The sequence below is a fragment of the Eptesicus fuscus genome, chromosome 15 (assembly GCF_027574615.1).
Source record: "Eptesicus fuscus isolate TK198812 chromosome 15, DD_ASM_mEF_20220401, whole genome shotgun sequence".
In the NCBI taxonomy this organism is placed as follows: Eukaryota; Metazoa; Chordata; class Mammalia; order Chiroptera; family Vespertilionidae; genus Eptesicus; species Eptesicus fuscus.
Window position 1 is genome coordinate 79,270,921 of NC_072487.1, and position 12,284 is coordinate 79,283,204.

Genomic DNA, 12,284 nt, shown 5'->3' on the forward strand with positions numbered 1-12,284 from the left:
GAAAACGCACTTAAAAGGTGACTGCTGCCCTAACCGGTTTGGCTCTGGATAGAGTGTCAGCCTGCGGACTGAAGGGTCCCAGGTTCAATTCCAGTCAGGGCACACGCCTGGGTTGCAGGCTCGATCCCCAGTGGGGGGCGTGCAGGAGGCAGCCGATCCATGATTCTCTCTCATCGTGGATGTTTCTCTCTCTCTCTCCGCCCTTCCTCTCTGAAATAAAACAGATACATGTTTTAAACAAGGTGCCTGCTTTCCGACACTGGTAGCCACATCTCCCCCCGGGACCCAGCCTCACTGCTCTCACTCCGACTCTGAAGCAGGCATTACCTAGACTCTCTTACACCCGCAGAAACCGAGGACTCCAGGTGACCTGCGACGGGCGGAAAACAAGATGCCCCCAAGCGCCATGCGGGCTGCCGCCTCCCGCCCTCCACCGCCGACAGAGGCCCCTGAGAGACCTCAGCTGGGCTCCCACTGAGGGGCCAGCGCTGCTCGGACGTCCCTGACAGGACAAGAAGCCCTGTAACCTGAGGCCCGCGTTCACGGCACATGCCTTGGGCAGCTCATACAACTTGTAGAAGTAAAGTGCTCTCTCCTCTCCTGGAATTATGGTAAAGATAAAACAAAACTGCCATTATAAGTAACACCGTGGGAAATACTCGCCATGCTTACAGGCCGCGGTCACAGCCACGGGATGAGAGGCACAGAGCTGAACCTTTTACCGTGAAACAAGGCACAGTGAGTGCACGCAGGCGATGCCCGTCAAGGAGGTGGGGCCCCATACATGGCGGCAAGAGAAGACCTGGCCTTGGTGGTGGGCACACAGGCGTACACAGGTCCTGTGACATGGAACCTACATGTTCATGCTGACCACTGTCACCCCAGTCAATGTAATAAATTTTTTAAAAGGTAGGAAAATGGTTTTTAAAAGAAAAAAACAGCCCAGCTGGTATGGCTCACGAGTTGAACATCGACCCATGAACCAGGAGGTCATGGTCTATTCCCGCTCAGGCACATTCCCAGGTTGCGGGCTCCATCCCCAGTGTGGAGCGTGCAGGAGGCAGCCGACCGATGTCTCTCCGTCAATGTTTCTATCTCTCTATCCTTCTCCTTTCCTTTCTCCCTAAAACACTAACAAAAACATACTTGAAAAAGACAAAAGAAAAATCAATGTAGATCAAATTAACCAAAAGGAGTCCCCAGGGCAGATGGGATGCAGCAGCAGGAAAGGCTGCAACCTCACCAGGAGAGTGGCATCTCCTCCTGCACAGAGTCCACCCCGAGGAGCCTGGACGGCAGGGGGTGCGGGACCTCCCCGTGAGCGAGCGCGCGCACACCTGAGCCGACACCTGAGCGTCTGCACTGGACGTCTCATGTGACAGAGGGTCCATGTGACCACAGCAGGATGGTGGGGCCCGAGGGAGGGTCGAGGTAACAGCAGGCAGAAGGCACGGCCCACCAGGCTGGAGCAGAAGGCGAGGGCGTCTCTTTAAGCCAGAGGCGTCAGTGCTGCCGCACATGCCAGCGAGGGACCGGGAAGCAGAGCCCCGGGGGGAGGGCCCTGAGGAAAAGGGCCCATGACCAACACCCTGACCGATGAAAACTGATCCAGCTGGAAATGAAGACCCTCCCCAAAGAAATGTGGCCAAAGGGAACAAGCAAGCACTTTACCCAAAAAGAAAGATAACTAGCCCCCCACACTGTTTTTCTTTCCTCCGCCCCCTGACCCTCTCCCCTCCGGCAACCACCAGCTTGTTCCGTGTCTCTGGGTCCGTTTCTGCTTTGTTTGTTCACTTCCCCCCAATTCCCCGTATCAGTGAGACCACAGGGCACTGGTCTTTCTCTGACTTATTTCACTGAGCATAATACCCTCCAGGCCCATCCGTGTTGTTGTAAACAGTAAGGAGGGGGAGGGAGAGAAACAGCAATGGGAGAGCCATGGATCGGCTGCCTCCTGCACGCCCCCCACCGGGGATTGAGCCCACCACCCGGGCATGTGCCCGACCGGGAACCACATGGTGCAAGGTTTCTGGCTCACAACTCCACCAGGAGCTGCTCCATCTTCTGTGTCTTTAGCAGCAAAGTGTCACCAACTGAACACCTTGTTGCAAATAAGACTTAATAAACCAAAAGACTTTGGTAAGGGAACCCTGTAATCACATGCTACTAAGAATAACCATTTAAAAAATATTTTTATTGATTTCAGAGCAGAAGGGAGCAGGAAAGAGATAGAAACATCAACGATGAGAGAATCATCAATCAGCTGCCTCCTGCACGCCCCCCCTGGGGATTGAGCCCACAACCCAGGCATGTGCCCTTGACCGGAATCGGACCCGGGACTCTTCAGTCCACAGGCCAACGCCCTAGCCACTCAGCCAAACCGGCCAGGGCAAAAATAACCATTCTTTATATACAGTGCATGAAAGATTACATTGCAAGCTTCTAAACATAAAAGGAAAAACAGCATTTAAGAAGACACGTTTCTCTCCAAACACCGTGTCAAACGGAGCACCTCCTTCATCGCAGGGAAGACAACAGGAGGAGCAGCAATGTGGACCCCTCCAGGCCTGCATTTCCTACCCTCAGCCCCCAGGCCGGGCACCCGCGCCTCAGGGACACCTGTCGTCTGCCCGACGCCGGCAGGCAGTTCTGGGCGCAGCACACGCAGCCTGGGGGCCCCTGTGGGCGGGGACCTCAGCATCACCACGAGGACCGGCCGCCAGGTGCACTCACCTTGTTGACCCAGAACACCATGGCGTCCTCGAGGTCGTACGGAAGCTCTTTCGAGGCACTGAATGTGGAGAAGCGCTTGACGCTGGCCACCACCTTCTCGATGCTGATCATCTCCACGGTGTAGGCCATCATGAGGGCGTCCACCATCGCCATGTGGGCGCTCTGCAAGCAGGGCGGTCAGAGTTGCCACCTGCCTCACCCACCAGGCCCCACAGACCCCCCTCAGACTCCTTCCTCTTTTCTCCCCGTGAGGAGACAGAGAGGCCTCATCTGCTCGCTACCCCGCCTCAGGGTCAGCCAGCCTGGTGCCCTGCAGGGGGGGCTTCGTCCTCCTGCCTCATCTCCCTGACAGTCCTGGGGGCCGGGGGGCCTTCCTTCAGGGCTGCGGTGAAGGTACAGAGGACAGAGAGCCCTGACGAGGCGGCACCACCACCGACGGCCCCTGGGCACCGTCAGCAGCGCTGGCACTGAAACCACGCGGTGCCTTTGCACCGTTTCTTCCCACAGCACAACAGCCACCCGGACCAAGAGTGAGACCACCGAACGGAATGCAGGGAACGCCCCCAGAGGCAGCAGAGGGAGCGCGCACGCGGCTCAGGCCAGGAGGGTCTGGAGAAGCACCTCGGGGCGGGACTTTCTTTTCAGAGAAAGACGGGCGGGCGGGGCTGCTTAGAGGACAAAAGGCATCGACTACTTTATTTTGGCACAAAATACTCAACGTTTACATGAAACAATCAGAGTGCAACACGGACACCTCCCTACGCTGCAGAGTGCACCTCCACACGCCTACACCTCTGAGGGCGGTGCTCACCTCCACACGCCTACACCTCCCAGGGCGGTGCTCACCTCCACACGCCTACACCTCCCAGGGCATGTTCACCTCCACACGCCTACACCTCCGAGGGCATGTTCACCTCCACACGCTTACACCTCTGAGGGCGGTGCTCACCTCCACACGCCTACACCTCCCAGGGCGCGTTCACCTCCACACGCCTACACCTCTGAGGGCGGTGCTCACCTCCACACGCCTACACCTCCGAGGGCGGTGCTCACCTCCACACGCCTACACCTCCCAGGGCGGTGCTCACCTCCACACGCCTACACCTCCCAGGGCGCATTCACCTCCACACACTTACACCTCCCAGGGCGCATTCACCTCCACACGCCTACACCTCTGAGGGCTGCGCTCACCTCCACACGCCTACACCTCCCAGGGCTGCGCTCACCTCCACACGCCTACACCTCCCAGGGCGCGCTCACCTCCACACGCCTACACCTCCCAGGGCTGAGCTCACCTCCACACGCCTACACCTCTGAGGGCGGTGCTCACCTCCACACGCCTACACCTCTGAGGGCGGTGCTCACCTCCACACGCCTACACCTCCCAGGGCGCGCTCACCTCCACACGCCTACACCTCCCAGGGCGGTGCTCACCTCCACACGCCTACACCTCCCAGAGCGGTGCTCACCTCCACACGCTTACACCTCCCAGGGCGCGCTCACCTCCACATGCCTACACCTCCGAGGGCTGTGCTCACCTCCACACGCCTACACCTCCCAGGGCGCGCTCACCTCCACACGCCTACACCTCCCAGGGCGGTGCTCACCTCCACACGCCTACACCTCCCAGAGCGGTGCTCACCTCCACACGCTTACACCTCCCAGGGCGCGCTCACCTCCACATGCCTACACCTCCGAGGGCTGTGCTCACCTCCACATGCCTACACCTCCAAGGGCTGCGCTCACCTCCACACGCCTACACCTCCCAGGGCGCGCTCACCTCCACATGCCTACACCTCCGAGGGCTGTGCTCACCTCCACACGCCTACACCTCCCAGGGCGGTGCTCACCTCCACACGCCTACACCTCCCAGGGCGGTGCTCACCTCCACACACCAACACCTCCCAGGGCGGTGCTCACCTCCACACGCCTACACCTCCCAGGGCTTGTTCACCTCCACACGCCTACACCTCCCAGGACTGTGCTCACCTCCACACGCCTACACCTCCCAGGGCGCGCTCACCTCCACACGCTTACACCTCCCAGGGCGGTGCTCACCTCCACACGCCTACACCTCCCAGGGCGCGCTCACCTCCACACGCCTACACCTCCCAGGGCGCGCTCACCTCCACACGCCTACACCTCCCAGGGCTGTGCTCACCTCCACACGCCTACACCTCCCAGGGCGGTGCTCACCTCCACACGCCTACACCTCCCAGGGCGCGCTCACCTCCACACGCCTACACCTCCGAGGGCGGTGCTCACCTCCACACGCCTACACCTCCCAGGGCTGAGCTCACCTCCACACGCCTACACCTCCCAGGGCTGTGCTCACCTCCACACGCCTACACCTCCCAGGGCGCGCTCACCTCCACAGGCCTCTGAGGGCGCATTCACCTCCACAGGCCTCTGAGGGCGCGTTCACCTCCACACGCCTACACCTCCCAGGGCTGTGCTCACCTCCACACGCCTACACCTCCCAGGGCGCGCTCACCTCCACACGCCTACACCTCTGAGGGCGCGTTCACCTCCACACGCCTACACCTCCCAGGGCTGTGCTCACCTCCACACGCCTACACCTCCCAGGGCGCGCTCACCTCCACACGCCTACACCTCTGAGGGCGGTGCTCACCTCCACACGCCTACACCTCCCAGGGCGCGCTCACCTCCACACGCCTACACCTCTGAGGGCGGTGCTCACCTCCACACGCCTACACCTCCCAGGGCGCGTTCACCTCCACACGCCTACACCTCCCAGGGCGCGCTCACCTCCACACGCCTATACCTCCCAGGGCGCGCTCACCTCCACAGGCCTCTGAGGGCGGCGTTCGGCGCTCACCCGGAGTCAGCCAAGAGGAGCTGCTCTCCCTGGGTCCAGACTACTCAGCCACGCGGGACACGGGCGCCTGCCATGCACTCAGACCTAGGCCAGCTGCCACACATGCATGTGCACCGTGGCACAACTGAGGTTTCAGCGTGCCTCGTCCATGCAGCGCAGCGGCAGAGGGACAGCTGGCGACATGACGGGCTGGGCACCCCCACGAGTGCCCATGGCAATGGAAGCCGTGACATCACTCGCCCCAAACATGCACACGACACCCTGGGTGGGGGTGGGGTGAGTGCGGGCGGTGCGCAGGCACTCACCATCTTTATGGGAGCGTGGCTGAGGTCGGGGTCCGTCACGGGCGTGTCGTCGCTCTCCATCACGTAAATGCCCTTGCGGGACAGGGCCTGGATGACAGACTGGTGCCCCTGCAGGGCGGCCGCCTGGTCGCCCTTCAGGATGAGGCTGCAGACGCGGCAGTACAGCTCGCCCGACAGCAGGAGCTTGGTGACCGGCGGCTTGATGTGCTCCTGCTCGTACTGGTCGATGTAGAAGGGGTCCCTGAGGTCCTCGGGGATGTTATCTGAGCCAAGGAAAGATGACCGAGCGTGACTCGCACATTCAACACGCCCCGGAGGACAGAGGGCCATTAACAACAACGGCCAACGGCATAAAGACACCAGCGGGTCCCTATCCCCATCTTCTCTACTGCAAACCAGCCCCGCACACCCCAGGGGGCGTGGGCAGCTCCCCACTTAGTGACCTCACGGCCACGGCTTCAGGAGCAGCGAGAAGCAGGTGAGGGTCCCCGCGGGGAGAGTGGGCGACAGGAAAGCCAGACCAGCACTGCGCGCTGGGTAGGACAGCGGGCAGGACGGTCGTGGGCGCACCCAGCAGCAGCCCTGGGAGGAGCCACATACGTGTCCCTCTGATGGCAAAGGGGAGACGGCCGTGAGGCCGCCGGCACGGTCTCCGGAGGGGGCACCGGGCCTGCTGCTATGGCGACGAAGCGGCTCGGGGGCCCCGCCCGCCTCCATCTCGGACCAGTGGCCTTAAGCTCCACGTGAGCCTGTTACTTAAGTGTCACAATTCTACTAAATCAAGACTTCTGTCGCCACGTTACAAACAGGGAAACTGAGGCACAGAGAAAGCACGCAGTGTCCAAGGTCACGCGAGGCAGAAACCACTGTGAGCCCACAGCATTACCCGCCTCCCGCTAAGTGCACTAGCCCCCTGGGGGCAGCTGGGGACCCCCTTTCTGGGTGGTGAAGGCTCACCCCCAGGAAGACGACAAACCTCGGACAGGAGGAAAGCGGACGGAGCTGAAGAGGGAAGCAGACAGGGCTCCAGGTCCAGTTAGGGCTTCAACACCCATCAGCACAGACAGGCCTGCAACAGGAGACCCGAGCACCACAACCAGCCACAGGCCTGCCTGGCACGCGCAGAACACTCCGCCCAAACCAGGACACAGCTCTTCAACTGCCCAGGGAACCGTTGCCCAAACAGACCTCGCCTGGGCCGTGAGGCAGGACCCAGTCCGTTCTCTTACCATCATGGAATCGGACGAAAAGGAACAGCAAAACACAAAACAGGGAAATCTCACACTTGGCAATCTCACTTCTAAATAACGCACGGGTCAGTGAGGAAGCATCAAAGCAAATAAAGGAAAATAAACAAAACGGAATGAAGAGACAACACATGGGAAATGAGCTAAGGCAGCACGACTGGGACACGGAGGGCACCCCACGCTCAGGCTGAAAGGAGCAAGGTCTCCAGGCGTCACCTCACTCCCACCTCAAGGACCTGGGAAAGGAAGAGCAAGAGACACCACGGGGAGAGGGGGGAAGGAGGAGGGAGGAGGAAGGGAGAGGAGGGAAGGGAGAGGGAGAAGGGGGAGGGAGGGAGAAGGGAGGGAAGGGGAGGGAGGGGGAAGGAGGGGGAAAGGAGGAGAGAGGGGGAAGGAGGGAGAGGGAGGAAAGTAGGAGGGAGGGAAGGGAGAGGGAGGGAGGAGAAAGGGAAGGGGGAGGGAGGGGGAACGAGGGAGAGGGAGGGAAGTAGGGAGGGAGGGGGAGGGAAGGAAGGGGGAGGGAGGGAGGGAGGCAGGTGTGGCACCAGCAGAGGCCCTCGTGGGCTGGAAGACTGTCAGACGACAGGTCAGTGCCCTGACAGGTCTGTGCTGACATCCTGTTCGATGTCAGGCGGCCATGTTGAGTCCTGGAGTTACTTCATTCTGGTCCACAGCTCATGAGACTCGTGAGCAGCTAAGGAGACGGCATCGATAACTCCCCCGTGTTTCCTGTAGAGCGAAACCCCAGTGTGTTCCTGACACCCCTGCGGTGACCGACTGAATGGATGTGGTGCTGGCTCCATCCTGGCCACCTTCAGATTCGATGAAAAATGACAGCAATCTGAGGTTTCAACAGTTCAACTACGAACGAAAAAGAACACGTGAGATCACGTGATAGGACCCGAAAACAATCAACAGCAGAAGCCTCTGAGCTCTTAGGAAGGTAAATGTGATGCAGAAAAGTATTAAAACGGGGCTTTTGGGAGAACGCTTACACAATCTGACCTCCTGAAGCAGGACCGTCACTCAAATGGAAAGGGCGGGGACCGTCTGAACGTAAAGGTGATCTACTCTGTGTTCTTGGGTCAGTACCGAACCTGTGGCCTCAGGACGGGAAAGCGAAGGTGGGCAAACAGGTCCATCTTTACAGACACCCACGCCCCCACGTCAGCCACCGGGTCGGAACCGAGTCCTGGCCCAAGGTGTCTCCAATCCCTGCACATGTGGCCAGCAGGCGAGCACTGCCTGTCCTGCGGACAAGGCCGGAGGGCAGTCGTAACCCCTGACCCCAGGACCCCAGTGGTCCTAGCGGGCCAAGCAGAAGGAAGGCCATTGGAGGAGACCAGCCAGCCACCGACCCCCACAGGACCTGGTGCCACCGACACATACACTCAGGTGCCCTGTGACCTCCCATCAGAAGCACCCAAATCCCTTGCTGAGAACGAGGCTGTTTAAGAATACCACCTAAACCCATAAACCCATGACCTGAGCGAGTCGCTGTGAAGAAAAGGTGAGCGGATGCCGCGAGGGAGGCTCCCGGCCCGCAGTGGGGGCTCCCCAGCCCAGGGCCAAGGCCAGCGGCTGCGCTCATTCCGTTCTGGGCCTCAGGCTTCGAGCCTGCGGCTCACTTAAACCAGACGCCGCCACCCAGCCAAGTGGTGACCTGCTGGACCGACAAGGGAAGGGCTGTACCAGACTCCTCGCTGTCCTGTGGCCGCGCGAGCAGCAGCACTGGGTCACGGACACCCGTCAGCGGGACAGAGGCCCCGCGTCCGCACAGACTGCCCCCCCCCCCCCCAGCAGGGCCCAGTCAGTCAGCAGCTCTAACGAGAGTGAGGACCAGTGCCGACCCCTCACGAGCAGTCGGCTCGGACAGCCCAGGGCCTCTCCATCTGTTTGCTGCCGGTAAAGGAGAAGGTGGAATTTGGGGGCCCCTGAGGCCCTGCCCTGTCCAGGTGGCTCAGCCCCGGGGAGAGTGTCCACTGGTTCCCAGGGCTCCTCAGGGCGAACCGCCATGTGCACATAGCAACGTGCTGGCAACAGCTGAGTGCCTTCTAGCGTTTTCCCTGGGTTACTTTTCAACATTGTCCTTGAGAGATGACAAACACTATTGCTCAAAACCCCAAACCAAGACCTAGATATCTTTAAGTTTCCTAAGGTCGTGGAGGAAAAGAAAAAAAAAAACAAAAAAAAACAGGAACACAAAAGCCTGGTCCAGCACTCCATTCTAAAATGGACAGTACTCCAAGTCACCCCTTTAAACTTCCTTACCAACTTGTATGACTTTCACCCAAAAAGACATCACAAAACACTCCAGCTAATAAGCAGGTTCTACTTTCTTACAGATACTTCCAAGTGAGTAAGTTTCAACATGTCCAGTATACTATTTATAAGACAATAATTAAAACACTGTCAATGACACGGGAGTTACCCCCAAAAGGAGGGGCAGATTCTAATATCAGCACAAGATGGCCCCCAGTTCCTGGCTGTGGTGCAGCGAGGAAGAAGGTGGGAGGGAACGTCTAACCACCCGCACCTCAGGCCTGGCTGAGGGTGAGCTGGGCTGCGAATGGGGACAGCGGCCCGGGGACCTCAGGCCCGGGGACTGTGAGGTCCCGAAAGGCAAGCGCAGGAGAGGCCGCCTCGGAGCACCTGCCCTGCGCGGCGCGGGCCTCCCATTCCTGCACAACCAGAAAGACTGTTCCGTCTCACTGGGCTAATTCACAGCAGTCGTACAAGTGACACGTTCCAGCCACTCTCGGAGGAACCACGCTGACTCACTGAAAACCAAGCTGGGGAGGCCATGGAGGCGTCCGGGAAAGGAAACAAGGACGGCCCTGGGTTAGAAGAGGGTGGGGGACTCTCTACTGGCTGCCAAAGTCCCCCCCGACCCCGTCTCCTCAGGACTGGGCCCACGGGGGAGCAGCGAACCTCCCACTGGGCGTGGCCCCCTCGCCAAAGACACAGACGGAACCACTTCAGCTGGGCCGAGGTGAGCAGCCCCTGGTCATCTGAATGGGGATCTCCCAAATTTGTAAATTTAAAGAGATTTTCAATGAGAAAAAACGTACATCTGCTCCCCTTCCCGAAGTAGGTATAGACGGAAAAGCAGCCACGAATGGAGGCCAGACCTCCTGACACCGGTGTGAAGGGCCCCGCGCAGCCAAGGCGGCGGCGACGCCGGGATTCAGCCTCCATCCCAGGCTCCTCGGCTCCCCCTCGGCCTGGCCTTCTATAAATACCGCCTGCGGTGTCCGCACTGCAGAGCCTATTTTAACATCAGCTTTGCATTGCTTCTCAGTGAGTCAACAGGTACTCCAGGGCGCTGGGCGCGGGAAATAAAACCAGGCGAACCCAACACGAATACGGGGAGAGGCGCACGGTGACTCCCAGACAGCTGACAGGCCCGCTGGGTGCCAGCCCAGGCAGACACAGGCATTGGCTACGGCGGGAGGGTAGGTGGGGAGACCGCCTGGGGGCCTCGAAAGGGTATCTGGGTCCACGCGTCATTCCCCAAGCCGAATGCTCCGGGTGCAAAAGCTTCATCCAAGAGGGGACCCGGCACGGGCGCCCGGCAGCCACGCACAGAACGGAGCCCGAGCAGGTCGGAGTGGCCTCGCGTGAAACCCTACACAACAGCGCACGGCAGTGCGAGAGCGCGAGGAGGAAAACTCACTAGGAAAGGCGCAGAACACGCCACGCCGCAGGACACGGGTTCGTGATGAATTATCAAGAAAGGCCAAGAACGGCCAGCACCAGGCGTGAGTGGGTGTGAGGGGAGGCCGCAGGTCGCTGCAGAGGTCAAGGTCAGGGCTGGATACCCCCGGCCATGCCCATGACACTTGGCAGGCCTTACTCTATAGTCTCAGACCTACTTTTTATGGATTCCCCCTCTCCCCCTGTCACACGTGTGGCAGCGCTTCCCCACGGCTTCTCCGGACACTGAATGCAGTTCGCGGAGCTTAAGAACCCAACCCCTGACCGCGGCGGGAGGGGTGCTAGCACCCCACTCGGGCCGCCCTCAGGGGTGTCTCCCCGGGACAAAGGCAGTTTTAGGAAATGCTCCCAATTAAAAGGACGGGGTGACACGCTAGGAGCGCGATTCCGTGCAGACACAAAGCACCTGAGATGAATGAGGAAACCTGGGCCCGGCAGCCGCGGGAACCACCTGGTCCGCGGGACCGACCGGTGCGTCCACCGCGGGACTCCCGAGGCCTGAGGACGCGGACTCGACGTCGGGTCCCCGAGCCTTCCGGGGGGCTGACCCGGGGAGGGCCCGGTTCCGCACAACCGGCACGGCCCCCGCTCACTCGGCGGGCGGCCAGCGGCTGGGGGCGGGGGCGAGGGGACCCAGCGCCCTAACCCGCGCGGCTCCGGAGGAGCAGGGAGGCCTGCCCCGCGCCCCCCGCCCCCGCCGCCCGCAGCGCCCCCCGCCCCCGCCGCCCGCACAAAGGCGCCCCCGTCCGCCCCGCGCGGCCCACCTCGGCCGTAGGCCTTGGCGCACAGCCACTGCAGGTTGGCGGCGATCTTGGCGCGCGCCGGGTCGTAGCGGTCCAGCGGCACGACGTCCGCGGCGCCGTCGGGCGCGGCCTCCATCCTCCGCCAGCCGTCCCCGCCCGGGCGGCCGCCCGCGTCCACCATCTGCGCGCTGGCAGGCGCCGCGGCGGGCGCCCGGCAACAAAGGCGCCGCGGGGCCGCGTGGGGCCGGGGCTGGACACTCGGGCACGACCGCCCCGCACGGGGCCCGCAGGCCGCCCCGCCCCCGCCCGGCGCTCCGCCTCGCTCAGAGCCGCCGCCGCCGCCGCCGCCGGTGCTGCTGCTGCTGCTGCATGCTGCGGCCCAGCCGGGGCGCGAGGGCCGGGGGGCGGCGGGCGCGGGGCGCGAGCCGGGCGGGGGCGCGTGCGCGGACTCGGGGGTCGGCGGCGGCGGCGGCGGCAGAGACCGCTGAGGAGGCGGCCAACCGGCGGGAGCGCGCGTGCCGCCCGGACTCTGCGCAGGCGCAGGGGGCGCGGACCGTCGCCCCGCCCTCAACCTGCGCTCGCCCCACCCCTTTCCGCAGGCGCAGTGAGAGCTGCCCAAGGCCCCGCCCCCGGCCCGCGCTCGCCCCTCCCCTTTCCGCAGGCGCAGTGGGCGCTGTCCGAGGCCCCGCCCATTCCCGCG

At 61.9% G+C, this 12,284-nt stretch overlaps 1 protein-coding gene across 1 annotated transcript in view; it reads right to left on the bottom strand.

Moving 5' to 3' along the window:
* Window positions 1–11,907, bottom strand: part of CAMSAP1 (calmodulin regulated spectrin associated protein 1) — a 29,537-nt gene extending 17,630 nt beyond the window's left edge. The window contains exons 1-3 of the mRNA XM_054726763.1: window positions 11,606–11,907; window positions 5,878–6,140; window positions 2,734–2,895 (exon numbers count right to left, since the gene is read on the bottom strand). Coding sequence (XP_054582738.1) covers window positions 2,734–2,895; window positions 5,878–6,140; window positions 11,606–11,765 — 585 coding nt within the window. The 5' untranslated portion in view covers window positions 11,766–11,907. The remainder of the gene's footprint in view (window positions 1–2,733; window positions 2,896–5,877; window positions 6,141–11,605) is intronic.
* Window positions 11,908–12,284: the final 377 nt, after the last annotated feature.